Below are 20,808 nucleotides of genomic sequence, written 5' to 3' on the forward strand. Positions count from 1 at the left end.
GATAAATATAATTAATCACTTTTTTTCATATATAAAATGAGGAAAATAATTACCACTAGATTTAATTTCAATTTAATTGTAGTATAAAAAATAGGAGAGTAAAAATAAGAAAGAAAATAAGACGTCTCCTATTTCCGGTGAAGGAAAACAAGATGGGAGGAAATTAAAGAAAATAATTTTACTAACCTTTTTATTTGAATGGGAAATTTAATATAATTATGGATTTTGTTTAATTGATTAGAATCATATGAAAATGTATTAGACTCATAAATGTGGAGATTAAATCTTACTTAATTGTATATTTAAAATAATTTATAAAAATAGTATTATTTAAAAATACTAAAATTTTTAATAAGTAAAATAATAATATTTAATATCCAAATACAGCATAAAATTATTTTCTCTTCATTATTAATTAGGGAAATATAAAAATGAAAAAGGAAATAAAATCTAAGAGAAAAATATTCATTTCCTTTCTTTTTTTTTCTTCATCCTCAAACAAAGAGAAATGAGGTATGCTTACATGCAAAATATCATGTTTTTAGAAAGAATATTTATTATAATTTTACAATAAAAGTAATATAATTTAGAAAGAATAACAAGCATTCACACCTATCATTTTTTAGATTCCAAATTTAAAATGTTTCACATCACTTTAAAATTATTGGTTTTGACTAAAAATTTTGTTTATTATTTTGTGGTTATATTATATTTAAGTTTTTTTAAAAAATATATTTCAGATTTAAAATGTATTCAATTTTTTTTAACAGAAGAAACATACAGATATAAATAATTTTTTTTAAAATAAAAATTAGAGATTAAAAGAAATCTCTCAAATTTATTTAAATATATTTATTATCAAATTAAATATAAATATGAGAAATAAATAATGTTAAATTACAGAATTTCTTCCCAAGTCATGACTTTGAAAAAAACACTCAAAATTAAATAAATAAATCAAAATTTTATTCAATGTTTTCCTATGAATTTGATAGGTATGAACAGTAAATCAATATGAATCACTTCTGTTGTAAATTTTGTGATACTTGACAGTTTTGAAATGTAATTTTGATTAAAAAAAATATTAATAATTTTGTTTTTTCCAGTAATATATTCAATAAACAAATATTATTTTTATTCATTTTTTTTTCTTTTTATTGTTTGTTAGTTCTCTGATGTCATGTCAGAGCAAAAACCCATTTCTAAAGGATAACTCGATCAAACACAGCCATGAACTGACCCCCTCGACACCTCCATCTACCAAAACTATGTCAATTTCAATGGCACTGTTCTCTCCTCCCCCGCCTACCCACCTCTTGCGATCCCTCTCTTCCAAACCAAGTGTTACCCACAAACCTTCTCTCTTTTTTAGAAACACAAACCCTATCCTTTTCTCGTCTCCAAAAGCCTCCACGGAGAACGGTGCTGGAATTTCAGCCGCCGTAGAGGAACCAAAAGCGGAGCAAAAGGTTGCCGAGCCTGCTGCCTCTATGGAGACTGAACAGAGCTCTTTGGGGTCTAATGGAGCGGTGGCGGATGCAGGGGTGAAGCTGGAAAGTAAGTTTGTGGACCCTAGATGGATTGGAGGTACTTGGGACTTGAAGCAATTTCAGAAAGATGGGAAAACTGATTGGGATGCTGTTATTGATGCTGGTAAGGTGTTGGATTTACCTTGCTTCTTGTCCATTGTTTGAATTGCAATGGTTATTTTATTTTGTTGATTGTATTTGGTGCTACGAGTAAGAATGTAGGAGCATTTTAGTTTTGAAGATATGCATATAAATTATGCAAATTGAATCATCTGAACATTACCAATACAAATTATGTTGGTAAAATTGTCAATGCAATGATTTGATAGAGGGTAATAATAATAGCTGAAAATTTAGACCCCAAGTGATACGACTGATCCAAATTAGACGTCAGTATCTATGCTTAATGGATTGCAGTGCAAATAAACTCGAACACGTGGGTTTCTATGTTCTTGGAAGAGTAATTTTTCCCTTCTACTTTCAGCTGGAACATCATTTGCATGTTTGTCATTCGATTGAGTGGATTTCATATATAAGATATCCTTCATGTATGTTTTCTTTTATAGCTGCTGGTGGGATTAGTGGTTTCCAATGAATTTGATTTGATGATCTTTTCTAGAGGCTAGGAGGAGAAAATGGCTTGAGGGTAATCCAGAATCATCCAGCAATGAAGATCTTGTAGTTTTCGACACCTCAATCATTCCATGGTGGGCGTGGATAAAAAGATACCATCTACCTGAAGCAGAACTACTTAATGGTTCGTTTATATCTCTCCATCATTTGCAAAATACATTTAAAATACGCCTTTATGGCACATTGATTCTAACTGATACAGTTTTATGACTTCGAACAGGCCGTGCTGCGATGATCGGGTTCTTTATGGCTTACTTTGTGGATAGTTTGACCGGTGTTGGTCTAGTTGATCAAATGAGCAACTTCTTCTGCAAGACATTATTGTTCATAGCTGTGGCTGGAGTACTTCTAATCCGAAAGAATGAGGATATAGAAACTCTAAAAAAGTTGCTGGACGAGACAACCTTTTATGACAAGCAATGGCAAGCAACCTGGCAGGATGAGACCCCTAGCAGTTCCAAAACTGAGTAGATAGAAGTTGTTTTGCCCTGGTAAGGTTTAATTGTTGTATTCAATTCTCATTTACGTGGTTTGTAATTGTGTATTTGCAGAGGGGAACAAGATTTATTTTTGGTCCCACTTTAATCAAGGTTTTATTAAGGAAGCATATCATGATTCCTTGAATTTTATTGCTTGTAGCGTGATTGTTGATGACAAGTCAAGAATCAAATAATGTAGCTCAATTTCCATCAGCTTCCATGATGATTGAGTAGGAAAAATGAAAGAAAGAAAGAAAGAGGAAAGGTTCTTACCTTAAAAGCTAGGGGATTAAGTTAAGAATAAATAGAATTCTGATCCATTTGCATTGGAAATTCGAACCTCCATATTCAGTGCGTTCTAAAAGTCACTTTAGAAATACTAATTAGACTATCCTTAAATCCGTGATATATTAGCAATTTGTTGATATATAAAGCGCAAATCAGCTGCGATAAAATATTTAAAAAGTTGAGACATTTATCAAAAAATAGAATAGATTAAATGGTGTTTGAATTTAAAATGAATTAGAGACCAAGTATCAAACGTAAATTAAAGAGACAGTACGAGGTGTCCTGTATTCCAAAGAATTGGTCCTGACACTATTCCTATTAATGGTTCGCATTGATCCATATAATATGGAGACTGATGAGAAGTGAGAACATAATTTTCCTTGTCGACGTTGCATTTATTTCTTAACAACAAGAAAGGGGGAAATTACTTCCCTTATGCTAAGTGCATTTCATGGGGGAAAAGGAAAGAAAAGAAAAGAAAAAGAAGAAGAAAGAAATGAATAAACATCCAGAAGTGGTATCCTATCATTTTATGCAGTAAGGTTAAGGAATAAGAAAACCATAAATTATTGTTTCTTGCTGTGAAGTTTGAAATCAGACACAGGATGACTGCCACTCAAGTGTTTCTCCTGCAAACATTGGTACGATGTCTCCAAATGAAAATGAAAAAGCTTCTGGCACCTTCCATGAGGTCTTGGTCAACTTGATGTGTGATGTGTTCCTTGGAAGTCCATAGAAGTCTGGTCCATTAAAGCTCGTAAATGCCTCTAGCTTATCAAGCGCACCAGCCTAAAATTAGCAAATTACCACGTAAGCAACAACGAAGGTAACATATCTGGTGGTAGAACTCATAAATATGAAAAAGCATTAACAAGTTATACGGCATACAAAAGGTCGAGAGACACTAAAATATTTGGTTGACCATATAAAAGGATATGATAATTATAGAAAAAGACGCTATTTTTGAGCCGATAAAGCTATTGGGCAGGTCTATTTCAAAAAAAAAAAAAAACCCATTGGGCAGATCCTAACATTAGACATTCTGCAGTAGATTGTGATATTGCTTACTTGATTAAAGACTGAGTTGCTTTTAAAGCTAAACTCACACAGTGCAGCCAAGAAGGGAAAAACAAAGGATTTTTTATTTATTCTTTGTCAATATTTTAAAACATGTGGATAATTAGATTCAACTCAAACAGCACCATTTTGACCACCTCACCTATGCAAATGAAGCCTACACCTTACAGATAACAATGTTGGCTTTTCGGAAGGACATCTACCCCATCTCTCTCTCTAGGATTAGATCTTGCTGTTACGCTTGGTAAGAAGAAAAATAAGGCAAAAATTTTACCTCTTCGAAAATCTTGGCATACAGTGACAATGCAACAGGAGCATTATAAATTCCAGCACATCCACAAGGACATTCTTTTTTCTTTCTTTCATGAGGAGCACTATCAGTCCCAAGGAAAAATTTTTTACTTCCACTAGTCACTGCTGAAACAATTGCTTGTCCTGGATGAGACATAAAAGTATAAGCTCACATGTAAGAGAAATATAAAAAATGATAGGTAAGAATTCTCTAGCACTCCATTTTTTACTCTATTATTTGTAACTGAGTGAAGCCTGCAACCTTATACGCAACACATCAAAATAATATTTGCCAAGCACAAATTATTAACAGGACCTCATAGACAACTGAGTGAAGCGTTTGAATATAGTGACCGCATGCTAAAATGCCCTTTTAGCCTTGTAAGTAATTTTATAAAGATGCTGAATCACTTAAATGCCATTATCATCTTTTTCTTCAGCATAAACAAATTATTATGCTCAAGATTTTGAAGTTGTCAGAAGCAGTTCATTTGCAGCTCAATATAAGATGATAATAGAACATACTATGGGTTTCCCTTTTGAGTACTGGAAGACAGTAACTGTGTGGTTGCAACCCTCCTTGGAAGAGAGCATTTCTATTGAGAACAAGATGCTGAGGAGTAACTGTTGCTGCCACAAACCCTAGAAGATTACAATAAACGTTAGAAAATTCAAATATTTACAAATTGAAAACAAATTGTCCACCATTGATGGTGATGGCAAAACAATTCCATGACTACACATACCATCATCACAGGACTCAACAAACTTGGCAGCATCCATTGTAGTGATATGCTCCATCACAACCTTTAGACGTGGAAGCCTTTTGATTAAGGGCCGCAGGACGGTCTCAATGAAGACTTTCTCACGGTCAAATACATCAACATTAGGATCTGTCACCTCCCCATGAACCTGCAAAAAGAATCATAAAATGCATATGAAAATCAATTAAAAAATTTCAGATCCTCCTGGTATGACAAAAACCATTAAATATTACTCTAATGAAAAGTCACATTGGCTCCCTTTGGGTTAGTTAAGTGAGATCTACAAGCTGATTCACTTGGGGTTCTAGAAATTTATTTTGAGAGATGATGCATTCTCTCCAAAACAGTGTAAGAAAATCATTTAAGCGTTTCCACTACTATAATTATTTCTACTGCCCTACCATGCCACAACCAACATTTTTATCTCAAGCTACCACTACAACCACCATCATAACACTTCCATTATCTTACTGCAGTTATGGAGTTGAGCACTAATAATTCAGTTGTAATTCATAAAGATCCTAACAGGGTCCCTAGAATAGGATCTGGTTATGGGATGATTGAGCGTAAAAAATGGAGTTAATGGATGAGGGTAGAATCGGGTTTTCTTTTTTCAACCTACGATGAAGGTTGTACAAGCTCGTTAAGAGAAAACTTGAAAATCTCCTGAGTTTTAGTACTCAACAACTTTTAGCAATTTTCAATATGACTACTTTATTGATTTGTTGAAGTTAAATACTAAAGGGAAGAGATAACCTTTTCCTACCAATAATGAAGCTGAAAATCATGAATTTAACATGGAGGAACACCCACCAACAATTAAGGAATTAGGAAAGACCCTACTTAAGTGGAGAATATGGAAAAAAACAACTAAGTAAATGGAGAACATGGCAGAACTTAATCCACAATCTTGGCAGCAACTCAATCATGTTGCAAGAAAAACAATAATTTCTCAAATGCCATGTTTAATGGCTTTGACCTGATCTTACATTTCAATATTTTTCTTTCTCCATGTATAAATCTCTTGTATATTAGCAAAGGTTTTGCAAACAGATCCATTTCATCAGATTGCACCACAATTTAAACTAAATGGTTGAACAATTATATAAGCAACTAAGTGCCAACTGCACCTCATTAAAGTGGGAAACAAAAAACTGACTCCCTGAAATTTTAAATCTGCTCACACAAGCAAAAGGAGAATAAACAAAAACTTCAAAGAAAGGGATCTATTAACAAAACTTGATTGCCAACTAAATATGGAAAAATTACCAGCAAAGGCATATTTTGTTCCACCATCTCCTCGAGCACAGGAAGACATTTCCCAAAAAGATCAGTAACACCATCTTGAGAATTTGTGGTAGCACCAGCTGGATACAACTTTACAGCATAAATAACTCCACTCCTTCCTGTTAATGTAATCAGCCATATAATGTACATGAAAAATTCAAAGCAAAATCATAGTGCAAAATATTGAGAGCCAGGGAAAATAATAAAATAAATAAATAGGAGTCTCCCCCATCATCTATAATGTACTTCATACTAATCCCACAAATGCAAAGAAGAACTAGACTGAATAAGTAACCTAAGCCAAGTCAAAGAAGCCTTTGTACAAAATAATTTCTCAACAACAATAAACAGTTATTACAAAGTACTGATGAGGTAAATCAAAGATTACACTATCTCATTTCACAAATTGAAATTAGTGGGACTGGGGAGCCTGGTGCCACTATAAATGCCCTTTATAGCGAAAAGAACAAGGTAATACTGGGGGAGCCTTGTAACCCCTTACTTCAAAAAATCTGAAATTGGTAGCCTCACAATCACTAATAAATTTATTCAACATCAGCCTTTTAAGTTAGTTCAACGTCAAGCCATTACTTTGACATTCCAACATTTACAAGCCTTTCAAAAAGTTTTAATTGCAATCTATTTATTCCACCCAATCTATAAGCCAGTCCAACAACAAGTTCCTTGCGGTTCCAGAATATTATGCCTCAAATGAAACATGAGAAACGGGTACTTAGAGCCAAAGTATAATCAAATGCGTTCACATTCTCTCAGATCAAACTTCAAGAGAAATACACTTAAAGGAAAAGAACAAAGGCATGTATCTTCCAAATATGAAATAACCAACAGGCTTCTTACATTTTCATATTCCAGTTAGACTTACTTGCGAGCTTGATCTCATCTGGACTGGTTGAATCTGTCAAATAAAGGGTCATCAGTGGAGTAAAGTTGCTGTTGGGCGGCAGCGCTTTCAATATAGATTCTCGGTAAGCCAGAGCAGCAGCAGTAGTAGTAACGGGGGGTTTCAAATTTGGCATCACGATTGCTCTTCCAAAATGACTAGCACTGCAGGGCACAAGAAGCATTAGAAAACAAAATGAAACCAATACCATCTCAGAAAACGCGAGTATGACCTGTGAGGGACAACAGCTTCGAGAAGTTCATTGTCGCGAAGGTGAAGATGCCAATCGTCGGGACGTGTTAGAGTGAGTTCCATATTGGATGCTTTGCACTTTAAATTCCTAAACCTTCTAATCTCACAAGATGGGAACTGAAATGCCTATATACAGGAAAACATAAAACAATTAGAGATATAAATTTGAATAAAAAAAACGAAAGTTGAAATTGAAAAAATATATGATTACATTAAAAAAAAAATAAGGAGCAAAAGGTACATGCTTTGAGATGCAGAACTGAAGTCTTTATCATTCTAATTCAGACAATTACTCGAACAGGTTGCACGCATTAACTGAACACGGCTTCTGAGGCGGGTTGCTTCCAAGGCAAAATATAATAATAATAATAATATATCGACTAATTTCCGTCCATGGGCTAGCGTCCAGTCCACAAGTATGGTTTTGGGGGTTCGGGTTCTGGTTTATTATGGAACATGGGGCCGCATCCTTTTTGGTGTTTGCCCTTCAACCTCGAGGTTCAAGCTGCGGCCTGCGGTGCCGGTGATCCAATTGTCGAGCTAGTAGGCCTATAGACAATGGAAGTGGTTGACTGACAGTGGCAGAGCAAATAACGGTACTCATCCGTTCCATAACTTTTGTTAGATTTTATTATTTTTATTCATATTAAAAAATATAATTTTTTATTAATGTTATAATTATATTATTTTAAAAATATTAATTTTATTAAATATTTTAAATATTTATTTAAAAAATAATTAATAAAAAGTTATTTTAAATATAAGATAAAATTAAATAGAATTATAATAATTAATATATTTAATTATGTATAAAAAATGAAAGTAAATAATAATTTTAAAATATTTTTAAAAAATATAAAAAAATTATGAGATAGATAAATTAATTAATAAATATAAATAAATCAATTTATTTAAGAACAATGATTTCGATGTTTGAATCATTCATTTTTATTTGAATTAATTATAAACTAAAAGTGTTTAATATATATATATATATATATAAACTGAAAGTTGCAGCATGTATTCAAATTGTCTAACCCGATCCGTACATATTTAATTGAGTGTAATCACTCTCTAATAATCTCAATTTTATTGAAAGGAAAAACAAGTGATAACGCAAAATTCTAATTTAGATAAAGTCCATTAATTATAAATGATACATATATATGAGTTATTTTCATATAAAAATTGATCACCGCTGAATTTCATTATCCCGTTACGAGATCGGACCTATAATGACAGCTCATGATTTGAAGACTTTTAAACCCCGAACGAATCGAATTCAGCCCACTCATCCTGGAAATCGAACTCCATTTAGATCTCTCAATCAGGCCAGTCTAACCCTTCCGGCCTCGATACCAGATTTCCTTTTCGTTCCAGTCCTACTCTCATCTTTCGGCCCAACCCGGAGGAGGAAAGACAGTTTGTCCATCCGTATGCATGCCAAAGGAGAATTAAATGGCCGTTACGCATGAAGCAGAGATCTAATATTTTCGTATGTCTGTATCAGTAGGGCAGACACAGATGGTCCAATGGCAAGAAATTTATTATATATCACTAGCAGATAAAAGAAATAAATAAAAAGGGAAGGGGCATCCTCCTCTCTAATTAAGTTTTTTCTAAACTTACAGAACCATTTGTAAAACCCTATTTTCTGTATCTCACATTATCAAAAATTATATAAAATTTATTCATCTATATTTTGATTTCACAATAAATTATATTTATTTTTTTTTTACTAAAGTTCAATAGTACATATAAAAATATTTTAATTTATCTCCAAACTATATTATATATATATATATATATATTATAAATATTCATCGTGCTAACTCAAGACCGAGGGTGCCATTTCTATCATGCTTAACTGCTTATTATTAGATTAGTTGAAACACAACACAAATTGCATGTTTAACTTGGTAATTTATCACATTATGCAATTATTTAATGTTTTTTTTTTTGCAAGCTTTAAGTGGAATTTTAACTTTGCTTTTGCATAATTTTTGTGGCCAGTTGTAGTAAATCGAGATCCTGTGAGTTTAATTGTATATTTTTTTCTATATTTTTTTAATTCATTATCGTTTCTTATTACGAACAAAACTAATTAAAAGAGATAAATACATAAATTACTAGGATCAAAATAATTTTAATTTAGATAAATTTATTAACAATTTATTTATTTATTTCTAAAACATTACTAAACTATTTTTAAATATTATCACTATTAAAAAGTTGATTTTTACATTTTGATAAATTCATCAAAATATTTCTGAATTTAATTTCATTAGATATTTTATTTGCTTATCAAATTTCTAGCTATATTCTAATATACTATTTTATACTTAAATTTTATCATAATAATATTTTAATCAATTTATTTTAGAAAAATGTATTAAAACATTTGTATTTTTATAAGAGCATTTTAGTAAGTTTTTAAGTATTAATAGGAGGAAGAAAATGTTTAACAAATCCAACATTGAACACTTTTTAATGAATTTATGAAAATATGAAAAGTGAATTTGTAATTTACTGAGGATATTTTTGCAATTCAACTTTTACAAAAATACAATTTTTAATATATAGTAGCGGGAAAGATTTTCCCAATAAAGAAAAAAAAAGGAGCGCGAAAGGTATGTTGTTTAATATATATATATAATAGAAAGAAAAAGAACGTCCGCTCAGACTCCACTCCCTTCCAGTCACGCAAATTTCACCTCATTGTCCGTTTCTCCGATAAAATTAGTAGTAGGCAAGAACCAAGGCGACGATGCCAAACACAGGTTTCTTAGCTCGCTTGTTCGCTCTCTCAGTCACGCGATCGGATTCCACAATCCGAGCCAATGCCAAGTCCCTCCATATTATTCGCTACTGGCTATTCTCATCCTGCCCATCTCTCTGATGTTAATTACGATCATTTCCGTCATTCGCTCAATTTTCTCGCCGTCGTTTTCGTCTCCGAAGGTAAGGTCGTACTCCACCCTCCACACTAAGGCCTTATCACAAATAGTTTGCTCGGTGTTTAATATTATTATTGTAGTAGAGTGTTTTGTCAAGAAAAGTATGGTTAATCAACCATTAAACTTTTATTTTTCTCTAGGAAAATTAGACTGGAGGTGATTTTTTATTCTTGATTTTCAAATTTTCAGAAGGGAAAGAACATTTTAATTCGTGAATTAAGATTTGAACTGAATGCATAATTTTATTCTAGGTTTGGCTAATATTGCTTTAGCTGACGAACGTGTTTTCTCCGTGCCATCAGTATTTGATGCGGAAAAGGAATTGAAACCTTTGAAACTGGGCAAAAAGCGACAAATCCTGCTCTGTTTAATGCTGATCTCCAAGCTCCGTATGAACTGTTTTCTTTTAATCGCGCAGAATATAACTCCGAGTAGTAATGTTTTGCAAATAGAACTGTGGCTCTCCCTAATAAATCAAATAGTAAATTAATCCTTGCTTCATATACTTATTTGGTTCATATTAGTGGTTTAGGGTTCTGTGACTCTCACTAATACATCTAGTGCCAGTCACAAACTAATAGTTAGTGTGACTGGTGTATATACATTAATTAACCGCATACGAACACATAGTGGCTGCTCGTCTGTATGAGGATATATCTGTTAGCTTCAGCTTAGGCCTTATAATTTCGAGGTTATACTGTGGTTATGTAGTTGGATTCATATGTTCGTCTACCCCGGTTATGAACATTTTGTGGTGTGTGATACATTTGCTACTCTTGCAGTCGTCGAACAAAGATTTGATGATTTATGAATTATGATAAACCAAATCCATAGCCATCTTACATTCTGCTTTAATTGTCTGTCTGCGAGCAGTCTTATAGCATTCGTGCTATAAAATTGATTGCACGCTTTATCTGTATTGTACAGTTATGATATCAAGATATTTTAAGGCTAACCATTGCTTTAGATCTCTTTTACAAGTTTACCATTTACTCCTCTGAAGTTTGGCTGTTAAAGTATTCTTAATAACTGTAATCACCAAATCCATTTCTCATCCTTAGACATGCTTCTCTAGACAATGTAATTACTGAACAGATTGTGGGTTCAATAAACAAGCAGCCACTTCTTGATGCTCCATAGGAGTCGTCGCTAATTGTTGTTTTGGAAATAATTTTAACTTTTAAAATGACACTAAAAGAGAACTTAGAGGACTACACATGGAATTATATGGTTTTGTTTCAAGTCACGCGGGGATACTTGAACATGTTCATCCTTGAGTCTCCATTAATCATTATTAGAAGCTATAAAGGATAAAAAATATCTTCTTCACACTTTTGAGCTATAGCTTACGCTTCTAAAGTGTCTGAATTTTGTGATACTACCATGAATCTGCACTGATAATTTACTGAGCTTGGCACACACACTGCAATACTTGAGATTAAATGCTGTTAATTCTTTACTAAATTTTTGTTAATATGCTCAATGACATTGTATTATTTATGCATTTAGAGGTTTTTTTTTATCTCAGGAAGCTTCTATCCATCTGAGATTAAGATATGTATTATTTCCTGAAGTCTAGTCTATATATCCATATAGTTTAAACGAAGAATCCAATGAACTTTTTTTTCTTCAGGTGATAAAATTTAGATGTTTTGGCACTGGACATGGAATTTTGATCCTTTTTGTTTGAATAGAAGTTTCAACCCATGCTTGTTTCCTATTCTTTTCTCCCTCTCTTTTTCTCTGTCTACATAGTTTATTAGTATCGAATGGAAAATATGAGAATGCAGATTAGAATACTTGATGCTCTACATGTCAATGTTTAAGTCCAGCAATCTGAATAGAAGTTACTACACAAAAGTATATGAGTTAGGGCCTGATTGATGGGTTTAACTTATTACAGTTGGATCTAATTGCTGGAGCCTTCGTCAGAGTTATATGAGCTGGAATCTTTTTTATCATATATATTTTTTAAAAACTTCAACTGCTGTAATCTGTATGATTATGTACCCAACATAGAATTTAGGGTTGTAATTTAGTGTATTACTGGGATTTTGTTTTGCACTTGTACAAAACTTCTCTTTTTGAGTTCCAACTTTGATGTATATAAGCCTTTTGGAGATGTTTTATCCTCCCATATTATGATTTCTCCACCCTGCAGATCATGGATTTTAAACCTGGTGAATTCCCAAGTGAAAGTATGCTTTTCTTTCTGATTGAAACTGTTCTTCATTTGAATTCTTCTTCTTCTTTAATTTTTCAACTTTTGCAAATAAGTAAGCCTAGCTAACATAAAACAACTAGCGATATGATAAAGATAAGACGGAAGAAATATTTCTCCAATTAGGCTGAACAACAGTTTAAAGGGTACTCCTCTGAAGGCCCATGGAACAGAAGCCTAAAAAAACAGCCTTGTCCAATAACAGATTAAGGGACAAAGTCTGATTTTGGAAAAGCACACATTCCCCTCCAATCAAATACTCATAATGCTGCCAAAAAAATAAAGAAGAAATAAATAAAGCTGGCAAGCAAGCTTTAACATCTATTATTTCACTAAAAAATCGTTGTGTGGAAAACCAAAGTGTTTGACATTTCAAGTTCTCATCTAAAAGCCCAAAATGGCAGTTTCAAATTTCCCACACCATCAGACAATGTAAAAAGAAACGGGAAAACTCTCTAGGCTTATAACACATGACACACCAATCAAGAGACAAAACCTTGTTAAGCCTCCTTTCCTGTAACAAACCTTTAGTATTCACCTTTTGGAGAATCACAGGCTAAGAAAAATCTTGAACATGGGGCGATATCTTTATTTACTTTCAAAAGCTTAGGTATAATTTTCTTTTGTTTATACTGATTCATTCCTTGACCAATATCAATTCAGAGGAGAATGAAAAAAAAAAGTCAAGCATACCAGATTTTGTGTAAAATATTCAACTAAATTATGGTCATTCTTGACAAAAAACTGATTTGTGTAGATAATGTGAAACATGGCCATATGCCCACTGCTAAAACTTCTCTTGAAAAACTGTTGGGCTTTACTCTGTATATTGGGGCTGGTAGCGTTCTTCTTGAAAAATGCCATGTTCTCAATAACTTTATCAGGTTTAAGCCATGTGAATGTAACACCTTTTTCTTCCTATCTGAATGCTTCACAGGAAGGCCATTATAATAATTGATAAAAAAAAAAAATTCTGGAGTTGCAAGTGTAAAATATTAGTTTATTACTGTGGTTTTCTTTAGCAATCTTCTGTACTTTCTGCTCTTTCCTTGAATGTTTATGATTAGTTGTGCATTTTATAGGCGATGTAAATTAACTCGATTTTTGTTGCATTGCTGGGAAGCTTTTCCACAAGAGTACATGTGGAAGACCAGAAAATCAGATGTTGTATCATGTGTAAATACTTGTTTTATATAATAATTGATGAAGTGCTTTTATGTGCATCTGATTCATGCATAGAATTCTCTTTTTATGAGAAGTAAACAGCTGAAAGGATTTGGACTTCTTGGAACATATTAGTACCACATGGGAATGAGTGAATAATATCATACTTTCATGTTATAGTCAGTTCTTTGTTTGTGATTCTTTGTGTCCGTTTTGTGTGTGCCAAATTTCCATTTACCCATGTTTTGCACAGCCAAGCTCTGATTGGTTGCTTTTCTCAACACTTCTACAACATCTTTGATGCAACATTACTTTAACCTATCACTTTATGCCTGCTTTTGATATGCTTTTTTCTTCTGTATCATTTCTACCACTTAAATAAAGTCTGTTCTTATGGCATAATTGTATGCTTTTTATTTTTTACATAGGTACCCAGTCCAAGCTGGTGATGCCATTTGGATGGCCCCATTTGTGCCTCTATGGTAAGGAAAATAATGACCCCCCCCTCTCTCTCTCTCTCTCTCTCTTTCCCACATACAAATACATGCTAAATAAATATCCTGACTGAAATCTTATAGGCAATGATGTATTTTACTATTTTTTCAGGTATGCAGCACTTGGTAAAACCCAGCATGGTGTTTGCTGTACTAAGATGTAAAATAGGAATCCATTGCAACGATATGCAGCATAAGATTTGCCCTTGGACTCATTGACATTTTCTCGGAAGAAAAGACTTTACAGTGATAGGTGACCGTCATCCTCGAGTAATCTGTGCACTCATGGTACCAGAAAACTGAGCTTGTATAACTTATTTGGTAAATAAATGCACATGCTATCCTGTAAAAAACAATTCTTGGACATTGGAAGATATGTTCTGGTAATCTTAACATGCAAGCAAAGATTATGCTTTAGTTAACTACATTTTAGTTTACATTGCTCATGAGCTTCCCAGGAACCCCTAACTTGTGAGTGAAAAAATCACCATCTAAAAATTGAAGCACGGTGAACTTTGAGAACCACAACCGGTTTCTTTGAAACCTTGTTGCAAATTATCTTGGTTTCTGTATTTGGTTGTAATTTTGAGATGAAGTTAACGCTTAAATTTTGGAACTTCCTGATATGCTTTTTTTGGGGATTATACGTTTGAACTGTTTCCATTAGGAATCTGTAGTTACAATCTGCTGGAAAAGTGACTTCCCCAAAATTTAGAGACCAGGAATGCGTTATTTGCATGTGTATGTTGTAAAGTACATTCATGCAAAAGCAGTATATCATACTTGTCAAGCCAGCTAAAAATGTCTTCTTATAGGTTCACATCAATAATGTACTCCTGCTGTCTAATTGAACAAGCGAGACAATCACACAAAGGTAAACTTGCATCCTTATCTCAATTCTCTGATATTTAGTTTTACAATTAAATTTTCGTCGTGACAATTTTACCTTAGTGTCTGATTGAATTCATTTGACCAAAACTGGTTTTTATTTTTATTTTTATTTTTTTCCTTCCTGTGGTGCACGTGATAATGAGTTTAAAACTTTTGCTTCTCTCTAAGGGCGGAGGGAAGGTACGACAAGGGGTACGTGCCGTACCGGCGACCGGAAAATGCTTTGAAAAATGCTTTGAAGGGGATGAAGGTGCCGCAGCGGCGCAGCCGGTGCCCTACCAAAAGGGAAGCTCCCGGCTCCGCCAGAGCTTCTCTCATCCCATCCTTTGGCATTAGAAGAGCATTTTCTTTCTTGTTCAGCCTTCTGATTTTTCGGATACGAGGGCACACCTGCAATGACCAGGGTTCAGTATGATTTGGTTCGCTTGCTGTTTGATTCATTTCAGTCATTCTATTTTATTTAATTTAGTCCAATTTAACTAAATTTAAGAGTTAATTTGTTCAACATCTTTTTCAAAAGTGAATTTTATTTTATTTTATTTTTAATTTCAAATAACAGTGAATTGGATTAATCCGATCATATTTAATTCTGATTTTAACTGGGCCAGTTCCAGTCCAAAGCTGGACTAAGCAAATGTCTTCCTACTCCTTCAAATATTCTGCCGGCCCACATAGTAGCTGCTAATGCCTTGATTTGGGAAAACTTCCATAATGTACCAAGCAACTAACGTGCAGATCCAAGGATTAAACCTCCCAATACTTCCGTTAAAAAATAGTAAAATAACTCCCAATAACTGATTTTCTTATCCTCAGGGGTTGATAGTGGCACAGTAGTCAAAACCAAAGGTATCAAATGCCTGGCCACCATAATCCCAATCCCTTAAATAAAGAAATGTACAGGATAAACACTAATTTGGTCCAGAATTTGTGGTTGGCATGCCAATCAAATGAATTGAAATTAACATAATGAAGATGTTCCTCTTAGTGAAGCACATTAGAGAATTTTGGAATCACACTACAACCTTTTGAGTTAAATTATCAAAGATTACAATCAAATGTAGTGTTTAACCTTTCAAAGGCCAACACCCTTGCAGCCCAACAATATTATGGTGGGATAGATTAGAGAAGGACTGGTTCATAGGATGCCACGTGGCATTTGATAGACCCCTAGGAATAAACCCAAATTGGGACCCTCCACAAATACCACCACCGACCTATTCTCTTCACCACTCCTTTCTCCATTTTCCCTCGAGCTCTTTGGATGGATGCCCCCAATCCCAAGATCAGCCTTTCCCAAATGGGAATATTGTGATAAACATTATCTCGTTTTGTGCAAAGAAAAAAAAGTTGATTATCTTTTCCTTTGGAATTAAATTACTTCTCTAAAGCTATCATTAGTGGCAATAATATGTCACATAATTCCCTTTGTTCGTTTTCTTCTTGGTCATGAAGGCGATTTACTTTTGTTAGTCTTCGCTAATCAATATTTAACTCAAGTTACTTGCTTAGTTACTTTAGGACCATTAATCAATTAAGTGTATCATTGATAAGTTTACACATTATTAAGTTTACACATTTTTCTACCTTACCATAATGTTTCTTAAGGTGTTAGATGTATTAATTAATATTTATTAATTTCAAGAACCATTTAATAATATAAATTTTTTAATTTTTTAATGAATTAATATAAATGGGGAGATTAAAAAATTATTATTTTTTAATATTAATTATATTTTTTAATGTGTGAATATAATTTACATTATGATGAAAGGTGTAACATACATCAAAATTTAATTGAATAATTTTCTTATGGTTTGATTAATTGAATGATGCACAGTCCTTTGGAGTTCTGTAAGTCCAATAATTTACTCCCCTATCAAGCAAGTTGCAATTAAAATACCATAAAGCAGATTTAATGGTAAATTATTCAAATTTGCAATTACGTTAACTATTTTATGGCAAAGTTTGAGGTATAATAATAATAATAATAATAATAATGATGATGATGATGATAATAATAATAATAATAATAATATTATTATTATTATTATTACCTCCGTTCACAATAATTATTATTTTAAATAATTTTTTTTATTTTAAATTATCTATCACTCTAAAAATTTGAAGGTAACATTAATTTTCATTTTTTATATATATTCTTACTAATTTTTAAATTAGTGTGAAAAAAGCATACCCACCTGAAAAGTATTTTAGATAAATTATTATAAATTTTTTTAAAATTAAAATTATTAATTAATTTTATAGATATAAGTGAATAAATTTTAAACAACAGATATTATGGTAGGAAGAATAATAACTGGCTTTATTATGGGTGTAAATATATGCATTAAGATTCACTTAATACACTATTAAAATAGCACATTATAATTTTAATGAAAAATAATTATTGATAAATAAATCTTGGTAAGTGCATATTTGTAACTATTATAATAATAATAATAATAATAGAGGTGGTAGTGATAATTGTGCAATTAAGTTCACTTTGCAGGCTGTCCTATGGATGAGCTGAAGAGACATTTACCTATGGTAGTGTTTTTGAGGAGGATTAGATGATCTACATTTAAAGTAACGGCCTTTCAAGATGATTAGATGCCTAAGCTTAAAGAGAATTAACATTTGAAGAAAAAGCCTTAGATACTGAGTTAAAGCATGCCTGGACATAAATCACATGGATTATTTAATTATCTCTCCCAAAAGCATGCTCCCTAAGTTTATTAGTCATCATTGACTAAAATTCAATTTTCAGATTCTTTAGTTCCTTAATACTCTCTCTCTCCCTCTCTATCTATTGTCTTCCAATTAAAATTTTGGATGGCTTCTTGCAAAAGATTCAAAAGGAAACATGAATGTTTCTCGGGAGAAACATCAATGATTCTCTTGCAAGCCAATCAAACAGGTTTCTATTTACCTGTAAACCTGCGGTGGTACTAAGCAGACAACAGAACCAAAGAATCCATGATCATGAAAAATTAATTAATTTGCAATATGACTTGACACAAAATACTCCTCAAAATTTTGTCAGGCTTTAAATTCAAAAGTAACTGTTCTGAGTTAACCCCACTTCATCTACTTCTGCATTGAATCTCTGCCATTCATTGCTTCAAAACAATCAGTTTTTTATTTTATTTTATTTTATATTATTTTTTTTACAATCAGTTCACAGTCACTGGGAAACCAACTAGATATGCCGTACAGACCATTTAGTCAACTTTCTGAGAAAGGTTTGCTTATGCCTTGTGGGGTTGCACGGCTACTGTCTTCAGACCATTTAGTTGTCAATTCCTCCGGTAATTATCAATATCATCATTGCTGTCTATTCATGACAGCTGCATTCACTAAAAATGATTCCTCAAACATTGATATATTAAGGAATCATTCATTGAAAGGAAGCTGAAACAGGTTTTTTTTTTTTTCGGCTCCTATTGTTTCCATTCACATAAAATATTTCTTTCTTTTTTATATATTTTTTGATATTTATATATTCAAATAAAATAGTTAATAAAAAATATTTTTAATTAAAAATTAAACCATTTTTAAAGATTTTTTTTTACAAAAAAGGGAATAATTGTTTTTTTAAAAAAAGAAAAATCATTTTTTGCTTCTTTTTACATATTGAAAAATCAATTTATTGCAATTAAATTTCTTATATATAAATTTATTAATATTTTTATTTTTTTAACAATATAATTAAACATCGATAAATATTTTTTTAAAAAATATATTTATTAAAAAAATTTTCTTTTATTTTTTTATTTCATCCCCTTATCATATCAAGTGGACTTGAATCCTTAACCTAATATTCCTTCTAATACGTCACACAACATAACATACGCACGCACACATACTCGCACTTCTGGCAGTAATTGTGTCTAACTATATAGGCTAGGCCATTGAGTGTTTATGATCAATCATACTTTAGATGTAGTGGTGGAAGTAAAGGCGGCAGGGGAAGCGCAGGCCCCCTAGCTGCAAGGAATATATATATATAATTTATTTTAATTATTTATAATTAATTGATAACATTTAATTCTTTTTCGAGAGATTTAATGATTTATATTTGAGAGATAAAAAAGAATGAGGAGTATTTTTACCAAATTATTTTATGCAGAGGATTTACATGGACACTTGAGGAGTATTTTTATCAAAATATTTTGTGTAGAAATTTAATTTTAAATGATTATAAATTTTATTAGACTCTAAAACTGATATTTCTATTAAATGGATTCGTATTAATACTACTCTAACTGTTTATACTTTGACTAGATAATCTATTAGGCATAATCGTCTTTATTTGGGATGATATCTCTCTTTATTTGATAAAATTTTATTAATACAATCAGTAGTTTTGCTTTTAAAAAAAATTCTTTAAAATATAATATATCACCTATTAATATATATTTCAAAAGTCAATAAAAATTAATTAATATATTAAAATTTTATTTTAAAACATCATTAATTAAAAATACTCAATTAAAAATATAAAATATAATAACTAACTATCTATTATAATTAATTATTTCCATTAGTTGATAAGGGTATGGAATTGGAGATGTGATGAGTACTTTTTTTACATGCTGGTATGAGATTTGTGCCTCATGCAGTGCTTTCTAAGGTTGCAGTGGTGATACTCTGAAGGAGGCTATTCTATCTTTGATTGCATTTGGTATGCATAGTGTCATTATGGAGAGTGATGCATTGTTAGTATTACAAACTGTTGTTAAAAATAAAATTGATGCTTCTTATTTTAGTTTTTTTATTCAGGATATTATATTACTTTTAAATGAAGTTTTAAATTTCTTTTGATCTGTGAATCAATATGCTCATACTTTAATTTAAGCAGTTGTTTCTATATTAGATTTGCTATTTGAAGTGTTCAACCTTTCAATGATATATCTGCTTTATGATTTGTTTAATATATCATATTTCAGTATTTATTTTAAAAAAATATCTATTATAATTAATTACTTATATGTAAGTGTTCAACACTATTTTCTTTACTTATGTTTAATTTAAATATTACAATAAAATTATTTTAGTAGTCTTTAAAAATTTGATCTGCCATTTCATTTTTTTTAATATTTCATTAAGACTTGTCATTCACTCAAGTACTTTTGAAGAGTTTCTATTTGAATGCTTGATTATTTTGCCTTATTATAATGTTCTGTGTAAAAAGTTTCTTCTTAAATACTTGATTGTAACTTGCTGGAAAATTTAGTACGGACAAAGATCATAAATAAATCTTATATAATAAAAGAGCGATGTACACAATTCAAAAAGTGAATATATATATATATATATGTTTTTTAATTTTTATATTTTTATTTTTGTTATAATATTAACATATTTTTAGTTACTTTTACTTGTTGATGCATTTTCTATTTTTCTTTAATATTTGGGTTCTAGGTCGTATGTTTGGTATGTCTGATTACTTGGATTTAATTGGACTTAAATTGTTAATTTTTTAAAATTTTAATTTAATAATATATTGATATTTTAAAAAATAATATGAAAGCTCTATATTTTAAAATAAATATGTAATTTATGATGTCATCTCTTTTG

General features: G+C 31.6%; 3 protein-coding genes across 7 annotated transcripts; 2 read left to right on the top strand and 1 right to left on the bottom strand.

Annotated features, from left to right (window-relative positions):
- The first annotated feature begins 1,178 nt into the window (after positions 1-1,178).
- On the top strand, positions 1,179-2,769 carry LOC110609302 (light-harvesting complex-like protein 3 isotype 2, chloroplastic). The gene is made up of 3 exons (XM_021748781.2): positions 1,179-1,653; positions 2,149-2,286; positions 2,383-2,769. Exons 1-3 carry the CDS (start codon positions 1,269-1,271, stop codon positions 2,631-2,633), a joined length of 774 nt encoding a protein of 257 aa, XP_021604473.2. The 5' UTR covers positions 1,179-1,268; the 3' UTR covers positions 2,634-2,769.
- A 523-nt stretch (positions 2,770-3,292) lies between these two features.
- Positions 3,293-7,939, bottom strand: LOC110609301 (dihydroorotase, mitochondrial). 2 transcript variants are annotated; one of them, XM_021748779.2, is made up of 8 exons: positions 7,747-7,939; positions 7,482-7,627; positions 7,232-7,413; positions 6,331-6,467; positions 5,044-5,209; positions 4,823-4,939; positions 4,281-4,441; positions 3,293-3,718 (listed from the first exon to the last, which is right to left on the bottom strand). In XM_021748779.2, exons 1-8 carry the CDS (start codon positions 7,774-7,776, stop codon positions 3,524-3,526), a joined length of 1,134 nt encoding a protein of 377 aa, XP_021604471.2. In that variant the 5' UTR covers positions 7,777-7,939; the 3' UTR covers positions 3,293-3,523. The 2 variants fall into 2 exon arrangements, with proteins under 2 accessions (XP_021604471.2, XP_021604472.2); XM_021748780.2 differs by having other exon boundaries at positions 7,743-7,934.
- Positions 7,940-10,186: 2,247 nt separating this feature from the next.
- On the top strand, positions 10,187-15,747 carry LOC110609914. Of its 4 annotated transcripts, none has more exons than XR_006349912.1 (5): positions 10,187-10,462; positions 14,272-14,325; positions 14,450-14,625; positions 15,153-15,211; positions 15,397-15,747. XR_006349912.1 is itself a non-coding variant. In XM_021749754.2 (4 exons), exons 1-4 carry the CDS (start codon positions 10,342-10,344, stop codon positions 14,554-14,556), a joined length of 369 nt encoding a protein of 122 aa, XP_021605446.2. In that variant the 5' UTR covers positions 10,187-10,341; the 3' UTR covers positions 14,557-14,759. The 4 variants fall into 4 exon arrangements, 1 of the variants encoding a protein (XP_021605446.2); XR_002487116.2 differs by lacking the exon at positions 15,397-15,747 and adding an exon at positions 10,761-10,847 and having other exon boundaries at positions 15,153-15,364; XM_021749754.2 differs by lacking the exons at positions 15,153-15,211; positions 15,397-15,747 and adding an exon at positions 10,761-10,847 and having other exon boundaries at positions 14,450-14,759.
- The last annotated feature ends 5,061 nt before the right edge of the window (positions 15,748-20,808 follow it).

This window comes from Manihot esculenta, chromosome 2 (assembly GCF_001659605.2).
Source record: "Manihot esculenta cultivar AM560-2 chromosome 2, M.esculenta_v8, whole genome shotgun sequence".
In the NCBI taxonomy this organism is placed as follows: domain Eukaryota; kingdom Viridiplantae; phylum Streptophyta; class Magnoliopsida; order Malpighiales; family Euphorbiaceae; genus Manihot; species Manihot esculenta.

What these genes read in the sequence shown, in the direction of transcription:
- LOC110609302 (XM_021748781.2), top strand. Translation starts at nt 1,269, where the DNA reads ATGTCAATTTCAATGGCACTGTTCTCTCCTCCCCCGCCTACCCACCTC. An exon ending in GGATGCTGTTATTGATGCTG is followed by an intron (nt 1,654 to 2,148) that starts GTAAGGTGTTGG and finishes GATCTTTTCTAG; the next exon opens with AGGCTAGGAGGAGAAAATGG. An exon ending in TGAAGCAGAACTACTTAATG is followed by an intron (nt 2,287 to 2,382) that starts GTTCGTTTATAT and finishes GACTTCGAACAG; the next exon opens with GCCGTGCTGCGATGATCGGG.
- LOC110609301 (XM_021748779.2), bottom strand. Translation starts at nt 7,776, where the DNA reads ATGATAAAGACTTCAGTTCTGCATCTCAAA. An exon ending in AGATGAGATCAAGCTCGCAA is followed by an intron (nt 6,468 to 7,231) that starts GTAAGTCTAACT and finishes TTACATTAACAG; the next exon opens with GAAGGAGTGGAGTTATTTAT. An exon ending in ATGCCAAGATTTTCGAAGAG is followed by an intron (nt 3,719 to 4,280) that starts GTAAAATTTTTG and finishes TGCTAATTTTAG; the next exon opens with GCTGGTGCGCTTGATAAGCT.
- LOC110609914 (XM_021749754.2), top strand. Translation starts at nt 10,342, where the DNA reads ATGCCAAGTCCCTCCATATTATTCGCTACTGGCTATTCTCATCCTGCC. An exon ending in AATGCTGATCTCCAAGCTCC is followed by an intron (nt 10,848 to 14,271) that starts GTATGAACTGTT and finishes TTTTTTACATAG; the next exon opens with GTACCCAGTCCAAGCTGGTG. An exon ending in GCCCCATTTGTGCCTCTATG is followed by an intron (nt 14,326 to 14,449) that starts GTAAGGAAAATA and finishes CTATTTTTTCAG; the next exon opens with GTATGCAGCACTTGGTAAAA.